This window comes from Ictidomys tridecemlineatus, chromosome 15, assembly GCF_052094955.1.
Source record: "Ictidomys tridecemlineatus isolate mIctTri1 chromosome 15, mIctTri1.hap1, whole genome shotgun sequence".
NCBI classification, from domain to species: domain Eukaryota; kingdom Metazoa; phylum Chordata; class Mammalia; order Rodentia; family Sciuridae; genus Ictidomys; species Ictidomys tridecemlineatus.
This window is the reverse complement of record NC_135491.1, coordinates 35728475-35749705: the sequence shown is the minus strand read 5'-3', so window position 1 is coordinate 35749705 and position 21231 is coordinate 35728475. Positions and strand designations below refer to the sequence as shown.

General features: G+C 57.4%; 1 protein-coding gene and 1 long non-coding RNA gene across 2 annotated transcripts; one reads left to right on the top strand and one right to left on the bottom strand.

Moving 5' to 3' along the window:
- Positions 1–2894: 2894 nt before the first annotated feature.
- Ccl17 (C-C motif chemokine ligand 17) lies at positions 2895–6348 on the bottom strand. Its single transcript, XM_078032369.1, has 4 exons — positions 4728–6348; positions 4190–4290; positions 3567–3684; positions 2895–3180 (listed from the first exon to the last, which is right to left on the bottom strand). Coding segments are annotated over exons 1-4 (342 nt in total). The 5' UTR covers positions 4730–6348; the 3' UTR covers positions 2895–3059.
- A 4914-nt stretch (positions 6349–11262) lies between these two features.
- Positions 11263–17825, top strand: LOC120887999 (uncharacterized). Its single transcript, XR_005731448.2, has 3 exons — positions 11263–12301; positions 13593–13716; positions 14059–17825. It is a non-coding gene; the product is annotated as an uncharacterized LOC120887999 (long non-coding RNA).
- The last annotated feature ends 3406 nt before the right edge of the window (positions 17826–21231 follow it).

Sequence of the window (21231 nt, the reverse complement as noted above, 5' to 3'; positions counted from 1 at the left end):
AACACGGGAAGAAGAATTGATTACCTACATTTTCCAAGAGAAGAGGGCATGCGTCACCACGCAGGGCCACACGAGGACACACTGAGTCTGGCCAGGAGGCCACAGGAGCCAGAGGAAGGCCTGGGCCACTGCCTGTGTGGGGTCTCCAGGAGGAAGGCACGGCAGGGCGGGAAGGAGCTTAGGACTGGGGGCGGTGAGTGGTTCCAGAGGGCCCTGGGTCACGGGCTATCCCTAGCCTGGGGGACTTAGAGATAAGAAACTTTGATAAAGGAGATGTTGGGGGTCTGGAGTGAGGATTGTTTGGAGGGTTTACGATTGATTGATTGATTGATTGATTGATTGATTTGAGGCATACCCTGCTATGTTGGCCAGACTGGCCTTGAACCTCCAGGCTCAAGTGATCATCCTGCTTCAGCCCCTGCAGTAGCTGGAACTGCACCCGGCTATAATTTTGGACACCCATGAAAGCTGTCAGTATAAAGCACCTTAGCCATCCATGTGACCTTGGATGAACTAATGCCAAGTAGGCAAATGATTCCAAGAAAACACACCCCTGCCAGGGCTCTGGGCTCTGCTCTAGGCTCTTCTGAAGTCAGTGGCCCAATAAGACCCGGAAACCTTATCCCCCTCTTCCTCTCCATCCAGCTAACCCCAGGCGGTGCATTTGGTGGTTTCCTTTCTTCTGCTCCCTCGGGAGAAAAGCCGGCCAACTACTGACCTCTGGCACCCAGGCCTTGTGCTGCTCCAATCAGAAGTCCCCCTGGGGACAGCCCTGAGGCAGGAGCCTGGACCTCACACAGACAGCAACCTCCCAACTTTATTGTGGGGCTGGAGCGCCCTCTGTGGGGAGACTAGGGAACAACGCATTTTAATTTCCACCGCTTACTCAGTGGGACCTTTCAAACCAAGTAGTTAGGGCTCTGGGAGAAATTTCTCTTTCCCCACTAATGCCCTTCGTGGAATTCACCCAGGTGCTGTTGATGAAAATGTATAAATCAAATATCCACTGTGCACAGAGTACCCCTCCCACTTACAAACAAGTCACGTACGGACCCAAATACCTGCTGCAATGAGCTTATTGGGTGAACCCAATTTCCAAGCTGCTAAGGTGATGGGCAGCATGTGGCCAAGATCAGACAGATCAAACAAGGGGGCTGGAAGAGTGGGAGGGGCAGAGGCAACCAAGGAGACCAGGGAGGGCTTCCTGGAGAAGGTGGCATCTGCACTGAGCTCTGAAGGGGAGCTGGATTTCAGAAGGAGAGGGACGGTGCCTTCCCTACTGTTCCTCAGTCCCTGCCTGTCCCTCCCTTCTGCTCACCAACCACGGGAATCACCAAGTCCCAGTTCCTCAAAATGTCTCAGAGGAACAAGGTAGCGTCTTACCCCACGCACCTTATGCCCTAGACTGCTACTGAGCACTTGGGATTGGAACCCTGCACTTTGCTGCCTGTCCTGGCTCCACCTCTTCCCTGCCCAGTGGCCTTGCTCACTCACTTTCAAGGGTACCCTCCCCCCCCCAGCCTCCAGCAGCTCTCTGAGTTCACCTTGGGGGGTTGAGAATCTATCTTGATTCTTTTGAGAAAAGTTTGCAATGCTGAGATCCTGGCTCTAGCTTGCAGGGGATACAGGCCTTAGCCTAGCCCTCCATGCTGATTTAGGGGATCCTCTTTGCCTCCCCTCTTTTTTAGATTATTCCTCCATTCCGTGGCCACAAGGGGGCAGCACGGAGCAAAACACACACACACACACACACACACAAACACACACACACACACACAGAGAGGGAAAAAAAACCTCCTGATAGCAGCCGGGCCAAACATCTCCTGTCCTAGGGAGAGGAATACTCAATGCTTCTGCCCCTGCACGAGGTCCCAGACAGAGCAGCTGGCTGGATGAGTGGTAGAACTGGAATGTAGAGACTCTAGCTCTTTTCCTTCCTACCCACGGTGTCCCAGTCTTGAGCTGGGCCTGGGCAGAGGGGCCTGGGGGTGGGGTGCACTGTGCCCATCTCATCCTTAAGAATACACGTGGGTTTCTAGAGTGGCTCCTGCTCCTGCTGTAATGCAGGAGTTGAGACTGACAGGCACACAGGGGCATCACTGGGAGAGCAACCCTGCACCAGGGGCGGCGCCACAGCAGCCTCTAGGAGCTGGAGGGGATTCAGCGGGCGTGAGGTTGAGGCAGCGGCTCTGCTCGGGCTGGGCTGCGCTGATTGGGGTGGAGGTGGGGTCCACTGGAGTCGGGAGGAACTGTGGGTCCCTGGGCCAGCCTGCCTGGGGATGGAGGTGGGGGGGAGTGGTGAAGTGGAGCGGGAGGGGCTGGGGCTGCAGTTGGAGTGGGGAGGGCAGGCAGGGCGCTGGCCGTGCGGATCTCCCAGGGCCCGCGGGTGCAGTGGGCGCCGGGGGCTGAGCCGTGGGGGCGACGGGGCCAGAGCTGCCGGAACTGGCCCCCCCGTCCCCCCCCGCCCGCGCCAGGGAGCTGCGGCGCTTGCAGAAGAACCCCATGTGGAAGGAGAAGCCCCAGCTCAGCGCCGCGTGTGGCCAGACAGCGGCCGGCTAGAGGGGGCGACTGGGAGACTCGGGGGCACAGAAGATGGGAAAGAACCCCCCCCCCAGCCTGCCCAGGACCCCCACCTGCCGGCACACACAGCAGGCAAGAGGGACAGCCTGGGGCTGGGGCTGTCCTCCCGGCCACCCGCGCTCCGCCTACACCTGCGGCCCCGCCCTCCCAGTCCTCCCCTCGCTTCTGCTTGGTCCGCAGCGGCCACGCCCCCGTCGCCTCCGTTTCCCTTTGTGACCAGGGCAGGCCAGGGCCCGAGGTCCTCTGAGGACCCTCGCCCAGTGAAGGCAGGAGTGGAAGTGTGGGCTGTGCGGTGGGGACAGAAGACACTGACCCAGGCTGGGGAGGAGACTTTATTCAGGCCCGAGGCTTCAGTCCAGCAAAGGAGCCAGGGTCCTCTGGCTCCTCCCCTTTGTCCTTGTGAGGCCTCCACAGCCCCGGGGCTCCGGGTTGGGGTGATGAACTCCCACACTGGAAGCCTCCAAATGGTCCGGAGCAAATCAGGGCTTCTGGGTGATGGGGCCAGGTGACTTCACAAGTCTCTGCAAGAATCTAACTGCCTTCGTCACGTGCCTGTCCTTGGGGTCCGAACAGATGGACTTGCCCTGCATGGTGACAAGCCTGCAGGGAGGGGGAGCCACAGGCTCAGTGGTCTCCACATTCTCAGGACCCCACCTGAGTCACAGCCCTCCCGGGAGCCAGGGCTGCAGGACCTGGCGCCCACCCCTCAGACCACCTGTGCCCAGACCCCCTAGAGCCTGGGAAGCAGAGGAAGGGCCTGGGGCTCAGCTGTCCCCACCAGCTCAGGATCAGGACAGGGAAGGTCAGCATGGGTACTGACTGGCCCCTCAGACAGGCTGTGCAGCTGCCCCTGGGGCAGGCTGCTGGTCGAGGGGAGGAAGGGCCACCCTCTTCTCCCTGCTCCCCAGCTATCCCCGGAGCGCCAGCAGCCAGCCACCTGCTCCCATGCACAGTCCCAGGAGCTGCAATGGGCAGAGGGGACTTACACAATGGCATCCTTGGGACACTCGGCTGAGGTTCTGTACCAGGTCACCAGCTTTCTGATGGGAATGGCCCCCTTGAAGAACTCCATGCAGCACTCCCGGCCCACGTTGGTGGCTCGAGCTAGGGAGACAGCAGGAGCCAGGGTGACCCCAGGGTCTGGCAGGGGGTCTGCACATGGTGACTGTATACGTGTCCCCGTGCCTCTGTCTGGGTTAGGTCCATGTTCATGCATCGGGGGCACCTTGTCCCTAATGTGTGTGCACCTGTGAGGCCTCGTGTGCCCTGGGGGGTCTGGTATATGTGTGTGTCTCTTTATCTGTGTGTATCTCTGTGTGCACCTGTGTGTGTCTCTACCTAGCGACCTTTATTTCAGCTTTCCCAACTGAATATTTTATAGTTTACAAGATATCATTATTATAAAAATATTTTACATCTTCTCATGTACTTGGAAACAATTCTGCTGTCTCTATGCTGTTTCCCTTATTGTATATGAAACCCACTAATAAAGCAGACAGCTTAGAGGATGATCTTCTCTGCACTGTAATGCACAGCTGGGGCCGGGGCCTCCTGGCCACTGCAGCTGAGATGCCTGCCCCTTCCCAGGCCACCTGTGCCCTGCTCTCACCTGCACGGATGCTCTGCAGAGAAGCCCCAAGGAGGAGGGCGGCCAGCAGCAGGGTCTTCAGGGGCGACATGGTGTCAGGAGCCCAGGAGAAGGTCTGGTGCCTGTCTCAGGGGAGATTGGGTCTCAGGAGAGCCAAGCATGTAAGTGACCTATTTAACCTCTTTGGGGGTCTTGCCCCGCCTCCTGCCGCCTGCCTCCACACCCTTCCTAGACCAGGGTAATTCAAAGAATTGGAGATGATTCAGTAGAAGTCCAGTCTTGGAATGTTTGTGGCTTTCCAGAGAATGGACATTCAAATGGGGACAGAGGTGGGGTACATGTGTCCGGGGGCTTGAGCAGTGACATACTTCTCCTTTCAAAGAGGACATTTCTTGGTTCCTCTATCAGCAGAGCCGAGAGGCTGGGCTTGCTCCTGCCCCGTCTGCACCGGTGGTGTTCGATGGGCCCTCTAGAGGAACAGCCACAGGATCCGTCGACATAGAAATACATCTGTATGTATATACGCACACACACTCAGAAGAGAATAAAAAGAGCTTACATGGCCAGCAGCTGGACAGTCCACAATGGCCGCCCACAGGCTGGAGAGCTGGAGGGAGCAGCAGCTGCTCAGTCGAAAGACCTGGAGCCTCAGAACCAGGGAGACCAAGGATGCAGCCCGACTCCAGGACAGAAGGCCTGGAAATTCCCTGGGGGGTCACTGGTCAGAGTCTGCTTTGGAAGGTGAGCGAACTGGGGACTGCAGTCCTCAGGTGACCGCAGCAGCCACCAAGCACCTGCTCAAGAAGAACGGAGCGTGTGTCTGCGCCTGCTTCCTAGTTCTTCTAACATTTGTTCCTTCAAAGTCCCAACCTGTTGGTCGGTGCTGCCCACACTTAGGGCACTTATCTGTCCCTCAGTTTGCTGTCCCACATGCCAATCATTCCTAGAAACACACCAACACGTCCAGAGGCCTCCTAAACTTAGGCCTCTCTCTCTCTCTCTCTCTCTCTCTCTCTCTCTCTCTCTCTCTCTCTCTCTCTCACCAAGGATTGAACCCAGGGGCATTTGACCACTGAACTACATCCCGAGCCCTTTTTTATATTTTATTTAGAGATGGGGTCTCGCTAGTTTGCTTAAGGCCTCACTAAGTGGCTGAGATTGACTTCAAACTCATGATCCTCCTGCCTCAGCCTCCCAAACCACTGGTCTCAGTTATCTCTTCATCCAATCAAGTTGACAAAGATTAACCATCACAAGCCCAACCCTTGTCAACTTGACACCCAAACATCTTTACATCACATCTAATCTCCAAATAAACACAACAGCAAAGCCATAATTCCACCCAAAATGATATAACTTTTCTTCATACAACTAAAAATACATTAGTTCCTTCCCCAGAACAGGAGGGGAAAAATTTTTTTTTCTTGACTGATGCATGCTTTTCTGACACCCCACAACTTAAATACTCTATAATGTACATGTACTATCATTTTGAGTACTGAAGTTAAGTCAACCAATATTACATTACATGATGAAGGAATAAAAGGGGACGGTCACATGTCTACTGAATGCGTGTGTACACGTGCACAGACATTCTTAACAGAGTGGGAAAGAAATACGCATGACCATTACGGCCCTTGCTTCTGTGACGGGTGGCGTGGCCGTAGTTGGTATTTATCATTATCTTCTACCACCCACTATGTATTTCCTGGGCCTTCGGCAAGCACCTCAGCAGGTCTGGCTTCTTTACCTGGAGGTGTGACCCACGCCTTCATTCCTGGAGGTTCCCTGCATCAGTCATCCTGCCTGCAGAGGGTGGCTGTGGTTTCCCACTGACCTTGGTAAAGGACATGGTGAGAGCAGGGGACGCCAGGGATCTCCTGTGCCCCAGGAGCACCCCTCCTGGCCTCCGCTGTGGTAGTAGTCCATCTCCCCTTGGTCATTTGGATCAGTCCCCTGCACCCCCGCCAGCACCACAGCTCCTTTCTTAGCCTGTTGACTCTGAGGCACCAGGAGCCCAAAGTGGCCAGGGGAAGTCTGACTCTCCGTTTAATGCCGTCCTGTTGTGCCTCCTGGAAGAAGCATGCCTCCTTCTGGACCTGAGGCTTCTAGGCCAGCAGAGCATATGTTGCGGGGACATTAAACAAATGCTATGGGTCCCTAGGGGTAGAGGGGAGTGGTCCCATTCCCATCGCCACCCCTTGAATTCCGGACTCGTGATCCTAGCCACGGGAGATGCGGGACCCTGTAGCAGACGCTGATGCAGAGTATACACAGCCTTCAGAAGAACCTGGTTCCAGCCCTGCAGGGCACTGCCACCTGGATGGCACTGTAACTTCATCTTCAAAGGCCAGTCCAGGGGGCTGGAGTTGTGGCTCAGTGATAGAGCGATTGCCTAGCTGTGTGTGAGGCACTGCATTCGATTCTCAGCTCTGCGTACAAATAAATGAAATAAACGTCCATCAACAACTAAAAAAAAAAAAAAGATTAAAAAAGAAAGCCATTCCATCAAATCAGCTGCTTTTTATAGCCCAAATCTAATGGGGTCTCAGGGTCTGCAAGCTGCCTTGTTGCGTAGTGAATGGATCTTACAGTAGTGCCATCTTCTGCCTTCAGGCAGATGGAGCAGGGGTTAGATGTGGGTTTCCCTTGCACCAGAACAGGTGGGGCTCGAGTATTCAGCCTTGAGTGGGGTGGAGTGTTCAGACTTGATGCAAACAGGTGATAAAAGACCAGACTGACGGGGGGTTTGAGTGCGTGGGTTACCCTGCACCTAACATTCATTCAGCCTGCCCTGCTGACAACTTAGTTCAGCCTGCCCTGCACCTAACCATGGGGACATGGGAAGACCAGTGAATCTCCTGAGCAGGAGCCATTGCCTCACTTCTTGGGCTGAGAAGTGAGTTCCTTGGTCAGGAGCAACGCTGGGTGGGATACCAGGACAGTGGATGAGGCGCTCTGGAAGTCCTGGATGGTGGCTTGGGCAGAAGCCCAAGGGAAGGCAAATTCATACCCAGAACGAGCGTCCGTCCCAGTAAGGACAGACCACTGCCCCTTCCATGATGGAAGTGGTCCAACACAGTCATCCTGCCACCGGGTTGCTGGCTGACCTCCCCAGGGAATGATGCCACATCAGGGACTGAGGGTCAGCCTCTGCTGCAGGCAAACTGGGCACTCAGCAGGGGCTGTAGCCAGGTCGGCCTTGGTGAGCGGAAGCCCATGCTGCTGAGCCCAGGCATAACCACCGTCCCTGCCACCGCGACCACTTTGTTCATGAGTCCATTGGGCCATGTCAGGGGTGGCCGGGGAAGAGGATGACTGCTATCCACAGACCCGCCATCCTAACCACTTGATTATTAAAGTCCTTCTCTGCTGAGGTCACCTTATGGTGAGTATTCACATGGGACACAAATATCTTCACATCCTTTGTCCATTCATAAAGTTCTAAGCACACACTTCTTCCCCAAATGTCATCCATTTTCCAATCACGACCTTTCCAGGTCCCTGACCAGTATCCAAACTGCAGCCCGTGAATCAGTACACAGTTGACATCTGACCCTTTTTTCTTCCAAGCAAAATGTACAACCAGGTTCACTGTGCAAAACTGCCCATTGTGAAGATTTCCCTCCACGACTGTCCTTCAGGGTCGTCCCAGAAAGGGACAGAAGTGCTGCAGCTGTCCACTTCCGGGGGTGCCTGTCTGGGAACCAGACCTAGCCTTCTCTTCCTTTATCAACTGGTCACAAGGGACACCCCAGGAGGCCACAGGCGCATGCTGGGGGACAGAGGCATTGTAGCAGGGGTAGGACCATGGGCACCGGGCCACGTGGTACAGCCTGTTCATGCCTTTGGGACCCACCGGGGCCTGATCCTGTATGTACCTGTTACATACATGGTTTGGATGTGAGGTGTCGTCCTAAAGCTCGTGTGTGAAACAAGGCAAGAACATTCAGAGGTGAGATGATTGGATTTTGAGCTTTAGCCCCGTCAGTGACTCAGTAACAGAGTGGTGACTGGAGGAGGTGGTCTGTGGCTGGAGGAGGTGGCATTGGGGGTGGCTCGGGGGTATCTATTTTGGATCTGGAGAGTGGAGTCTCTCTTTCTGCTCTCGGATCATCACGTGAGCTGCTTCCCCACCCCCCCACACACACACTCTTCAGCCTTGGAGTCCTGTCTCACCTCAAGCCCCGGGGGACGGAGCCAGCTGTCTATGGACTGAGACCTCTGAAACTGTGAGTCCCTAAATGAACCTTTCCTCCTCCAAAATTGTTCTTGTCCCAGGAGTAAAAAAGCTAAGACCATACCCCTTCCACTGGGTGATGGACTGCTGCCCTGCACGTCCAACTTCATGGCTTGGTGGGTCCGGTCACCCTGGTTCATGATGGGCAGCTCAGGTCCCATAGTAACCTGGTGGCCCATGGTCAAGTCTCAGTTTCCTCTAAGGCCCAGTCTCAGGTCCAGGGCTGTTTCTCTTAGGGAGAGTAGTTGTCTGCAGATGATGGCAGGACCTTGCTCCCAAATCCCAACGGTCTCCTCTGTGATTCACCTACGGGGGCTTGCAAAAGGCTCCACACAGCGTCCCTGTCTGCCACGACACCTCCAGCACAATTGGGTCTGCGGGTTATATGGCCCAAGGGGCAGAGCAGCCTGCATGGCAGCCTGGGCCTGTTGCAGAACCCCCTCCTGCTCTGGCCACACTGGAAACAAGCAGCTTTTGGAATCGTCCAGGAGAGGGGCCAAAGTGACCCACCAAGTGAGGACCATGCTGCCTCCAAAGTCCAAATGGGCCCACCAGGGGCCCTGCTTCCTCGTGACTGCAGGAGGGGCCAGACGCTGCAACTCTGCCTGAGGAGGGGGGTCGCGCAGGCCCACACACAGGCCTCCTAGAAACCTTATTGAGGTTGAAGACCCTTGAATTCTAGTGGGATTCATTTCCCATCCTCTGAAAAAATGCTTCACTAGCAAGTCCAGAGTGGTGGCTACCTCTTGCTAAGTAGGTCCAACCCATACACGTCATCCACATAAAGGACCCACATGATACCTCATGGAAGAGAATGGTGATCAAGATCTCTGTGAACTACCAGGCGTGGTAGTGCACACCTGTGATCCCAGCAGCTCAGGAGGCTGAGGCAGGAGGGTCACAAGTTCAAAGCCAGCCTCAGCAAAAGTGAGGTGCTAAGCAACTCAGTGAGTCCCTGTCTCTAAATAAAATACAAAATAGGGTTGGGGATGTGACTCAGTGGCCAAGTTCAATCCCTGGTACCCCCGCCTCCCCCCAAAAAGAGATATCTAAGAAATAAGCTGTGACCACGGCTGGAGAGCTGGCATACCCCTGAGGAAGGACCGTGCAGGTATATTCTGGCCTTGACAGCTGAAAGCAAATTGCTTCCAGCAGTCCTTAGGCACAGGGGTGGAGAATAAAGCACTCGCCAGATCCGCAGCTGCGTACCAGGTACGAGGAGATGGATTCATCTGCTCAAGCAAAGAAACCACATCTTGTACAGCAGCAGCGACTAGAGACACGCCATTCTCCAAGACCCAGCTGTCTCCTGCACAGACAAATAGGAGAGCTGAATGGGGATGTGGTGGGATCACACCCCTGCCCTCGATGGTGGCACTAATCTGCCACCTGCCAGGGATGCGATGCGGTTCTGCTTTCTGCTTTTGATCCACTATTTTCCCAGGTATCGGCAACTCCAGAGGCTTCCATTTGGTCTTTTCCACCATAATAGCCCTCACTTGGTTTAACCTAGGTGAGGGTTTGCCAAGTGCTAAGGGTATCTATCCTGAATGGGGGAAGTAACCACAGGATGAAGTTGGGACCCACTGGTTCTACTGTGAGTCAGACCTTGACCAAATCTCCATTGATCACCCAAACCCCAAGACCCCCTACCTTTACTGGAGGGCCACCCTCATATTCTGGGTCTCCCAGAATCAACAGCCATTCATTCAGAGCCTGAGCCTAATAGTCCCTGAAGGGTCTGACCACTGCCTTTTCCCCAGTGCACAGAGACGTTCCTAGAAATGCCCTCCCTGACGTACCCAGAAGCCTCTTCCTCTTAGCCACTCTTAATCCAGGCAAGTGGGCAATTCCTTCATGCCCCGTGTGAGGCCAAGTGGGCGGGCTCCTTCCCTGGGCCAGGGAAGAGCTTCAGTGCTAGGAGAGGTCTTCAGGCTGCACGCACAGGGCCCTGGCGCCACCCTGCCGGAAGCCACGCTCCATCCGACTCTGAGAGAGGCCTGAGACCCAAAGGCCTGGAGCGGCTTTGTCCTCCCCCAGGCTGTCCTCCCCCTCAGCACAGAAGGCCTGGGTCCGGCTGGGCTTTAGTCACCATTCAGGCCACACATGTGCTTTGGGGATGGGGGATACCCTCGGATGGGGTGGAATGCAGGGCGCTGGGACGCTACTTGCTCAAAGCAAAGCTGTCCCCTGGAGTCTGCACTGGACACCTGGTCAGGGTCCAGCCAGTGCAGGCCCTGGCATTTCCAGGACCCCCAGGCAGAGCTCTTGGGGCACAGCCTCGGCCTGCAGCCGGTCAGTCCCTTGTCCACCAGGGCAACCAAGGCCAGGCCTCCTCAGCACCCCACAGAGCACGCCAGGAGGCTGGGCCTGGGGCACTTCCTGGGGAGGGGACTGTACCTGCCCATGGCAGAACCTCCTGGGGCAACGTCCCCTGCCACAGCCTTGCAGTGTGACCCCTGGCAGCTCACAGGCCCGCTTGGGTCTCCATTTAATCACCCACAGGGACAAGTACACAATAGGTCCAGAAGGCGGGAGCCTTCCTTGGCCAGCCTGACTCCAGCATTTCTCCGCTTCCCTTGGAGTCGCATCAGCTGATGGGGGGTCTAACTGTGCCCCCTCCCCAGGCCACAGCCCCCTGGGGGGGCCTTCCTACCCTACAGCCTATCTTGGCTGGGTCCGCCCTTCTGTGCTGAGTGGGGCAGCAGCGAGGGGCTTCCATTTGCACAGGAACAAGGGGGAGGGCAGGGAAGGGGGTGTTCTTGGGTGCACATGCCTGGTGCACTTCCCATGGGAGGGCTGGCGTGACATCTATGGCACGAGAGGAGCTCCCAATGGCTCCCCATCCTGTGGAGCAGGGAGAGGCGGGGAGGCTGGGGAAGGAGTGGGGGCCTGGGTCCCAGGAGGAGCACGAGGAAGCTGTCCCCGCTGGTCTACCCCTCAGGGATGCCGTGCCTCTGGGTCCTCATTGCTCACTATGCCCCCTGCCCAGTGACTTTTGTCCTGCTGCAGAGGTCACCAAACGCTGTCCTATGCCGGTAACAACAAGTGACTACGGTGGCATGACTAGCAGCAAAGCAGTCCGAGGCCCGCAGGGGAAACTCCCTGTGTGGCTTCTGTGTCCCCTTTGTCCTCCTGCACACTCAGGACTTTTCTGCAGAAGGACCCAAATTCCCCTGGCCTTCCAGGGAACAGTCATGGGAGCTGGAGCAGAAGGTTCTAGACTAGCTCTGGGCTGCCTGGCTGGGAGCCGAGCAGAGCAGCACACCCAGCCACCTGGGGCACCCTGGGGCTGCACATGGGACCAGGGACCCGGTGCAGCCTCTGCCCTTGGGGGGTTCACCATGTGGGGGGCACAAAGCCTAGCCCGTCCTGGGGACATGTGTAGGTGAGATAAGAGCCCCAGGGCACAGGGTGGGAAGCTGCTTCTGGCCCGCAGATCTTGGAGGGCTGCCTGGAGGAGGTGCTGGTGAGCTGGCCTGGTAGGTGGGATTCCTACCCAGGTTTTTCACAGGAGGCCCCGCTTGGCAAAGGCAAGTAGGAGGGAAGGTGCCGAACACTAAAGGAAGGAGGGGTGAAACGGCTGGGCAGGGCCTTCCGGCCTTATGTGGACACAGCAAAGCCCAGGGACATTCTTTTTTATTTTTAGGTGCTGGGGATGGAACCCAGGGCCTTATGCATGTGAGGCAAGCACTCTGCCAACTGAGCCATGTCCCCAGCCCCCAGGGACAGTCCTAAGGTGGTTTCCTTCCCAGGGATTAACCAGACTTCTCTCTCCTCCATTCCCAGGCCGTGGAACGGACTCCAAGGGACCTTCCAGGTGGGATGCCCTGGAGTCTGCGCTGGGAGCGGGGCCTCGGGAGACCGTGCTGTGAGGACTCTAGGATCTGGAGGTGCCGTTGGGGCAACTGTGGGGGGCTGCCAAGAGGAGGCGGTGGCGGCAGCGAGGCAGGGCTGTGAGGAGGGGCAGCCGAGGGCGCCCTGGAGAGGGGCAGGGAGGGTGGGCGAAGGCAGGGCGCAGGTCTGCCAGCAGCAGAGCCGGAGAGCGGGATCCCGGTGGGAAGGTGGCCGTGGTGACTCAGTCCCCACTAGCTCTGGCTGAGCTCTGCCACCCTGCTGTCCCCACCCCAAGGCTGCTGTCTTCAGGGAGTCCCTGGGGGTGAGACCAGCTGGAGGGGATCCATGCCCCCCAGCTTAGGGCAGAGTGGCCGCACCTGCAGGATTCGAGGCAGGAAGGGTCCCTGCTCCCACGAGGGGTCTCTACAGGCTTGGGAGCAAGGCCGCCTGGGGGTGGGGCGGAGTCAGCGGTGCTGTCGGTCCCAGGCTGGGGTCAGGTGGCTCATCACCCTCACGGGGCTAGACAGTGGAGGCAGGAGCGCCGGGGTGGGCCGCTTTCCCAGGTGGTGCCAGCCTCAGTGAGGCTCCAGCAGGGGCAGGGCTGCCCAGGGCCCTGAGCATCCGGGTGAGGTTCCAGCCACCTGCACCCGTGGCTCCACCCTGTGAGGTGGGGGTGGGGGCCTGGGTCCATGGTTCTCATGTGGTTTCCACGTCTCATCCCCAAATATGGCCCCCTCCCAGAGCTGAAGCACTCCCCCATGACTCCAGGTGGGGGCCTGCTTGGCTCTCAGGTCAGAAGCCCAAGGGTCGTTGCTGCCCGGGCTGTCACTGTCACTCGGAGCCCATGTTCAGCCAGCAAGCCTGGGCGCCACCCTGGATCCAACTGCCCCTGGTCATCCTCGGCCTCCCCTCCACCCTCTGTGGGCCACACTAGGTCCCAGCTCCACGGATCCACTAGCCCCAGCCCAGGGGTCCTTCCCAGAACAAAGCTGTCCCTTCTCCAATGTCTCAGCGCCTCCCGTCACCCTCAGGGTGGAGCCCAGGTTCCTGGGACTGTGACCCTCAGCTCACCTCCCACCCGCCCCCCCGCCTTTTCTTAGCTGTAGGTGGACACAATGTCTTTCCTTTGCTTATTCATTTTTACGTGGAGCTGAGGACGGAGCCCAGGCCTCACGGTGCTAGGCGCCCCCACCGCCCCCAGCCCCAGCCGGGCCCCACTTGGTTCCTGATTCCCTGACACCCTCTTCCACTCCCCCTCCCACTTCCTGTCTCTCCCACCCCCCTTCAGATCCCAGCCTGGACCCCCCACTTCCTTCCTTCAACCTCCACCCTCGTCTGTGTCTCCAGAGGTCACTGACTTCCCCTGTGCGGTGACGGCTGGCTTCCCCGGGTCTCCGCAGAGACTGGGACCCTGGAAACAAGGACCTCCATCCGCTGGGCTCCAACTCGTTCCTCCAGCGCTGGGCACCTGGTAGGGCTCCATGAAGCATGCTCAGGGAAAAGAGCAAGAGGCCGGTGGGTGGATGGGTGGGTGGGTGAATGAATGATGGGCGCGTAAAAGAGTGGACGGACATGTGGATGAATAGTGGACGGATGGACGGAAGAGGGAAAGGTGGTGTGTGCGTGGATGTGGGTAGATGGAGGGGTAGGTGGAGGGGTGGGTGGAGTACGGGTGGAGGGGCTGATGGCTGGTGATGGAGGGAAGATGCATGCATAGATGTGTGGACAGATGGATGATCCCGCACATATTTAGTGTTTCTCTCTCTCTCTCTCTCTCTCTCTCTCTCTTTTCTTTTTTTCCCTTTGATTCTAGGGTTGAACCCAGAGGGGCTTAACCACTGAGCCACATCCCCAGTCCTTTCTATTTTTTGAGACAAGGTCTTGCTGAGTTGCTTACGGCCCTGCTGAGCTGCCCAGGCTGGCTGCCTTGGACTTGCGGTCCTCCTGCCTCAGCCTCCCGGGTCCCTGGGATCGCAGGCGTGCTCCAGTCTCCAGGGGCGGCTGTGCTCCCAGAGCCTCCTCATCCCAGAAGGGCCTCCTGTCGTAGCCACACCCCATCTGCTGGCTCTTCACGTCTCCCCCCGGGACCCTCCCCTCCTGCTGACCCCAGGGTCCTCCTCTCTGGTGCAGACCTCTCCTTGACCCCACACTCCCCCACACCCTCCTCCTACTTCTCCATGGCGCTTGGCCTGCACTTCTCCCTCCCGTTTCCTCTCTGCCCACTTGTGAGTCCTTAGTGTCACGGCTTCTGCTCCTGCTGCTCAGGGAAGCCACCCTCTCTGGGCCTCTCAATCCCCCGTGGCCACTCTCACCAAGGACCGTGTGGGGCAGTGGTTACAGCAGATGCCCTGGAAGCCTCTTCGACTCGTTCCTGGTCGTGTAGCCAAGAACCCTCTCCCGGGCCCCGTTTCCTGTCTGTGAAATGGGCACCATGACGGACACTCCCTCGTGCCATGGCTGGGGGAATTCACTGAGGTCACCTGGAAAGTTCCTCGTCTCCAGCTGGTTCTGTCAATGTCCTCGTCCTCCCTGGGACCCTGTCCCTTCTCGACACTCCTCTTTGCTTGGACCTGAGTCTTCCCGGGGATCCCCGGGGCTCGGCTTCTCATGAACGTGCCTGAGCTGGGCAGGGTCCTGAGCAGTGGCGTACTGTCCTTGTGACAGTCTTACAGATGAGGACACTTGGTGACCAACCAGAACGGTTTGAAAACGACTCCCAGGGCACAGCTGGGAAGGGGACAGCCAAAGTCAAGGTTCTGTGCTAGACTTTGATCTCGCCTCAAGCAGCCCCCTCTCCCTCCCCGACGTCGTCCACCCCAGACCTTTGTCCTCTGGATGGACACTTCCTTAATCTCCCGCCTCAGCTCTGGCCATTGGCCAGCCGGACACACCCTGGTAATGGCCGCTCCCCTGGCCCCTGCCCAGGCTCCCAGCCCTGCAGCTGTGGCTCCTGGACCAGGACAGGAGGGTGGAAACCTGCCCCCTCCTGGTTCCCCAGCCCCAGGAGCAAGTTCCCTGGGGAATCGGCTGCCCTTCTCCTGTTGAGGGACACCAGCCCCTGACTCATTCTCACCTCCAGCCTCCACGTGGCCTCAGAGACCCTCTGCCTGCTCACCTCCTCCTCACCCCAGCAGCTCCACCCCTTCTCTCCCCACCCGTCTCTACAACTGGCCTGTCTCCTCCTCTCTGGTGGCTCCTGGCGCCCCCCACCCAGCAGGCTCAGACCTGGGGGGTCTTTCTTCAGGGCCGGTTTGACCGTGGGATGCCCTCCTCAAGAACCACCAATGGCTCCCTGCTCTTTTCCCCGTCCAGCTGAGACTCTTCAGGCCAATCTCACGCGGTGCCCTGGGTCTGGCCCCTCGTCCCTCTGCACCCTCATCTCACTGCCCCCCATTTGGCGTCTGTGAGCGCGAGTGTGTCCCTCTCTATGACTTAATTCGCCACTCCTCACACCCCTGGCCTCTTCTTTTCTGGATCATCGCCCGCTCCCTGAGCCTAAGTCTCTCCACATCCCATCTGTGACACCCCGTGACACTGCCTGGCTGGGGGTAGCCTGGTCTTGAACCTGGCTCTGTCTCATCAACAGGTGGTGAGTCTTGGTTTCCACGGCTGCAAAAGGAGCATTTTGTCCTTCCACTGTGGGTACCTTGGGAGGCTCTGTTGGCCTCCCGGCCTCTGAGCTGTGTCTGGCATGTGGCCCTGTGTCTGATGACAAATGTCATCTCTATGCCATGACTCCCCAGGTTCTCTCCAAGCCCCAGACTCGTGTCACCAGCTGCCCACTCACGGTGCCAAATAGGCCTCTCCAAGCGCCGCGTCCATCAGTGAGATCCCTGGCCCCCACGTCTCTCCACCCCCGTCCCCAGCCAGCCTCTTCCTTCCGGTTACTGGGGCCAGAAACCTGGGTGGCTCCAGATGCCTCTTCCTCTGACCGCCACTTCCCATCTGCCCGGGGAGCTCCTGGCACAGCTTTCTAGATATACCCAGAAGCACCGCCTCTCCCTGGGTTCCTGCACCGCCACCCTGCAGCCTCCTGCAGCCTCCTGCAGCCTCTCTCAGCTTCCCTCAGACTCCCTCAGCCTCCCTGCAGCCTCCCTGCAGTCTCCCTGCCTCCACGCTCATCCTGCAGTCTGTCCTCAGCAGCAGGCAGAGTTGCTGTGGCTCCTGAACTCGGAGTGTCCCCGTGGCCCTGCATTCACTCAGGGGACAAGCCTGTACCCTCTCTGGTGTCCTCCTAGTGTCCCCCGCTCCCTCCCCACACTGGCCTCCTCCCTGGCCTTGCAGGACGTTGGCATGCACTGCCCTCTCCATCTAGAACCTTCTCCCCTGGCTCCTGCTCAGCTTCCTCCCGAGCCCCATTCAGACCTTTGTTTCAATGTCACTTACTGCCAGGTGGGTGTCACCGCCTGCCTCTCAGGTCTGCGGCTTGTGGCCTGTCTCCCACCTGTACCCCCCCCTGCGGCCACTGGGACCTAAGTCCCACGGGGCAGAGGGGAGCACGTCCCCAGGCCCGCGGCAGGTCCTCGGTACTGGCATGTGATCTGAATGAAGGGTGGCTGGCTGGCGCTGTTCCCGGGGCCTTCTCTCCGAGTCTCTCTCACGCTAGTGGACGTGTCTCCTTGTCCCTCTGGTGCCTGGGCCCCAGGGCTCTGGGCTCCCCTCGGGCACCACGAATCGATCCCTTTATCCGCGGCTGGGCCCAGCTCTCTTTCCAAGGGACACTTGCTCCTATTCTTTCAGAGGCAGGTCATTGGTTTCCTGATGGCCATGGGACAGCTCAAGGTCACCACCGAAGCCCCCCCCCCTCCGTGACAGAGGCCTTTGAGAAGCCAGAAGCCAGCTGTTGCCGGCCTGGCCGCCTGCCTCGTGGTGGCAGGGGCTTCCTCCTGCCGCTCTGTGCTCCTAAGAGACACTCGTTCAGCACCAGGGTCAGCGCCAGAAGCCCTTGGCCTGGGAAGGAGGACCACGGACCCCAGGAGGCCACTGCAGCTGGCCTCTGTAAGGCCCTGGGGGTCATCCTGTCCAGCCCCTCACGCCAGGAAGCCAGCAGGGAGAGGGGTCGCCCCTCATCAGTGCCCGGAGACGGGACTCCTGAGTGGTTCCTGCTGGGTCAGCTCACCCCAGGGGGGCTGGGGCCACTTCTGAGCCAGACCCAGAGCCAGGAAGCAAGAGCCCAGAGCCCTTTCTGGAGAGAAGCTGGTCCCAGAGCCACTGGATCCAGGCCAGAACGGGCCCTGGCCCTCCTTCCACATGGCCGGTCCCCAGCCCAGCCGATGCCAGGACCCTGCAGCCCCTCCTGGGTGCAGCCAGCGCCCTCAACCCCTCGCTGCTGCTGCTGCTGCTATTTTTAAATGAAACTAAAACTATCTGATCCAGCTCCAGGAATACCGTGGCGATTCTGTTGGAGACACACTGAGTTTACAGGTTACCTAGGGAGGATGGCCCTCTACCCCCGGGCTCCCCCCTGCTCCTGGTGACCTGGTCTCCTGCCACCTCCCCCACCCCACCCCTACAGCTAGTGCAGGGTGACTCGCTCCTTCTGTCCTCTCTGTGGGGCTCATTAAAGACATGCTTCCAGCAGTTGGTGACAGGTGAATGAGGAGAAGGGACCCAGGTCTCACCCCAGCAAAGGCCCGGGAGGGTCACTGCAGTGTGATCACTGCGGGGGGTGTTCTCGGGAGGGAGTGGGAGTCAGAAGTAAAACTGACCAAAGGGACTGGGGTCTCGGTGAACCCCAGGGCCAAGAGCCACCCAAGAGCCCCTCAGGTTGACAGATGCACGACTCCTGTCCCCAGGGGGTTCCTGAGTCCTCCGTGGCCTAGGAGGGGAAGGGGAACCAGGATTCGGCAGCCACCAGCCCACACACTGCTGCATACTTTACTAATTAATGTGCGTGTCCTTAAACACCGTGCGTTTGTTTCTCGATGTCTGGAGAAGACGGGTTACAGGAGCCCCCTTGAATGCCAAAATCCACGGAAGCTCAAGTCCCTTCTATAAAATGATGGAGGTAGTATTTACATAGGATCTGTGACGTCCTCGAAGTCACCTTGGATTACACGTAACACAAAACACAGGTAAATGCGGTCAATAGCTGTTCGACTCTTATTGTTTAGGGAATAATGATGAGAAAAATGTTCATTTTTCATGGGGAACAGAATAACCTCTGTTCAGTGCAGATCAGTTTTCTTCTGAATATCAGTTGGTTGATTCTGTGGATGCAAAACGCTCCGATGTAGAGGCTACTGGTACTGTATGGCTTATGCACATTTTAAGCTGTATTTTTTTACAATACATATATATATATTAGTTGTAGGTGGACACAATATCTTTATTTTATTTATTTTTATGTGGTGCCAGGGATTAAACTCAGGACCTCACACATGCTAGGCAAGCACTCTACCACTGAGCCACAACCCCAGCCCACACATTTTAAGCTTTATATTAACACCATCACATTGTACCTGTTCTTTTGGAAACTTGCAGCATTGTGAGTTATTTGTGTTGATAATCACCAGTGTGTTTCCTTCTTTGCATCACAGTGTGGTAGTTCATATACTAACTAAACCACAAATAACTAAAAAATACTGAGATCTCTGCCATCAAAGCACCTGCTGCTTATACATTTACTAACTGTGTGACTTTGAGTAAGTTCTTTAACCTCTCTGTGCCCTTGTACTCCCATCTTGCAAATGGAACCCTTATGAATATGAGCTTTTCTTAGAATATGGCAGGAGTTGTACTATAAAATTCACTCAAAGGCTCACAGCAGGGCTGAGGTGTAGCTTGCTGGTAGAGTGCTTGCTTACCACGTGCAAGGTTCTAGGTTCAATCCCCAGCACCATACAAAACAAAAGAACAGCTGGGTGTGGTGGCACATGCCCGTGATCACAGGAACTGGGGAGGCTGAAGCAGGAGGATCGCATTTGAGGCCAGCCTCAGCAACTTAGTGAGAAGGCTCACTAAGCAATTTAATGAAACCCAGGCTCAAAAACTTAGAAAAGGGGGCAGGGGCTGGGGATGTGGCTCAGTGGTAAAGCACCCCTGGGTAAAATCTATGGTACCAAAAAAGAAAAGAAAAAACAGAATAACAGTAACAGAAGCAAAGGCTCACAGTGATGTGATGGGGACAGTGACCCTCATCAGAAGGCCAAAGTCTCATTCTCATTGATGCCTCTGAAAATAGGTGGCTAGCTCCTGCCCCCACCCTCCCTGGCCACCACGTCCAGGAAGAGGACCCCGGGCCATCTGGATGGCATCTCTGTCTGATGGTAGTCATGACGACGTGTAGGCACCTGGAAACAGGTCCCCAGGCGCAGGCGCACAGTGGGTGGACCAGGGACAGGGGTGGGCAGGAGCCTGGGGCAGAGGCGGCCTAGTCCAGCTCCGCGAGACTCCCCCTCCGCTGCGCCCTCCTGTGGGGAGATTGGGAACAGCAGGGCCTCGTTCCAGTCTCAGGGGGCCTGTCCTGACCGGGATGTGATGGTGGCTGAAGGGTCAGAGGGGGCAGGAGGGCCTTGGACCCCTCTTCACTGGAGACCACCTTCGGTCTGGCACCTCCCTTGGAGGCAGTCTGTCAAATCCCCGAGTATGCGGGACCTGCCTCTCCCCTGACCCACAGCGGGGAGGTGGCTCTGGCCCCTCCCCCTTCACTCCTTCCAGGACCTGTGGTGGCCGCTGGGCAGACAGAAACACAGGAGAGGCTGCCTGTCCCCAGGAACCTTCCAGAAACACGGCGGAGCCATCGGGCATGGCGGGCCGCGTGCGGACTGTCTCTGCACAGGGGCAGCAAGTCCCCATAGCTGGGAACCGGAGAAGTCAGGGAAGGTGACATCCAAGCTGAGACCGGAAGAGGGTAGGAGGTGGCCAGGGGGACAGTGACTGTGGGTGAATTATCCAGGCGGAGAGAAGACGATACAGCAGAATGTGTGGCCACAGGACTGGGGGAGGGGGTGGGAGAGAAGGTGGAGGGGAGGAGGGGCAGAGGGGGGAGGGGGCAGAGGGAGGGGCAGGGGATGGGGGTGGGCAGGGGATGGGGGTCTGCTGGCCAGTGCAAATCCTCCAAGGCCCAGACACAGAAGGCCCTTGGTGGCTCCCGGAACAGTGTCCGGTGGTCCATGACCTGTGCCCACGGGCCCACAGTGCTCTGGTTTGTTTTCTGGGCTCCTGAGACACTCAAAAGAATGGCTGTCGGGGTTTCCTGGCAAAGAGGTGGTGCCCCACACCGCGGATTTAGTTTTCTTTTCCCTGTTTATTTGCTTATTGCAGTTCCAGGGGCTGAGCCCAGGGGCACTCTTTACCATTAAGTCACATCCTCAGCCCTTTTAAATGTATTTTGAGACCAGGTCTCACTAAATCCCTGAGGCTGGCCTCGAACTTGCAATCCTCCCTTCTCAGTCTCCCTGGTCGCTGGGATCACAGGTGTGCACCACCACGCCCAGCTCCCTGGTTATGTCTTCATCTCATGAAGCTGACCCAGGCCACTAGAACCCTGAGCACCAAGGTATTTTGGAAAAAACCCAAACCCTTCTTTTCAGTTGACTTCACTGAGAGTTTCAGGTGAACCCAGAGCCAGCCAGTAGCCTCAGTGGATGGACATCTACCTCAGGTGCAAAGAGGGTGAACTAAGGGGAGCAAGCTGAAGGGAGGAGAGGGCATCTGCGTCAGTGAAGACGTCGTCCCCAAGCCTTTTACTAGCAGCATGAAGTGACTGACAAGTGGAGCCAGCTTAGCCGAAGGATGGCGTACTTTTTCTTCCTGATAGTGGTGTCTGTCAGGACAGGCTGAGTTCTGCTGCAGTAACGAGTAACCTCCAACACTCCCTGGCTTAAAACTACAGAAGCCTATTTCTTCCTCACCCTACATGTCCACATAGATCAGCTCTGGCTGGAGCTCCAAGTCACCTCTAACCTGGGACCCAGTCATTTTCTGGAGACCGGCCAAGTGCTGTGCCCAAGGTGCTAGTGGCTCTCATGAGTCTGCTCCCAGC

Bases quoted from the DNA above. Each gene is read 5' to 3' on its own strand.
- Ccl17 (XM_078032369.1), bottom strand. The intron at 3,685-4,189 runs GTGAGAGCAGGG...CTGTCTCCCTAG, and splicing joins TCTGCAGAGCATCCGTGCAG to CTCGAGCCACCAACGTGGGC. The intron at 3,181-3,566 runs GTAAGTCCCCTC...CCCTCCCTGCAG, and splicing joins TGTCCCAAGGATGCCATTGT to GCTTGTCACCATGCAGGGCA.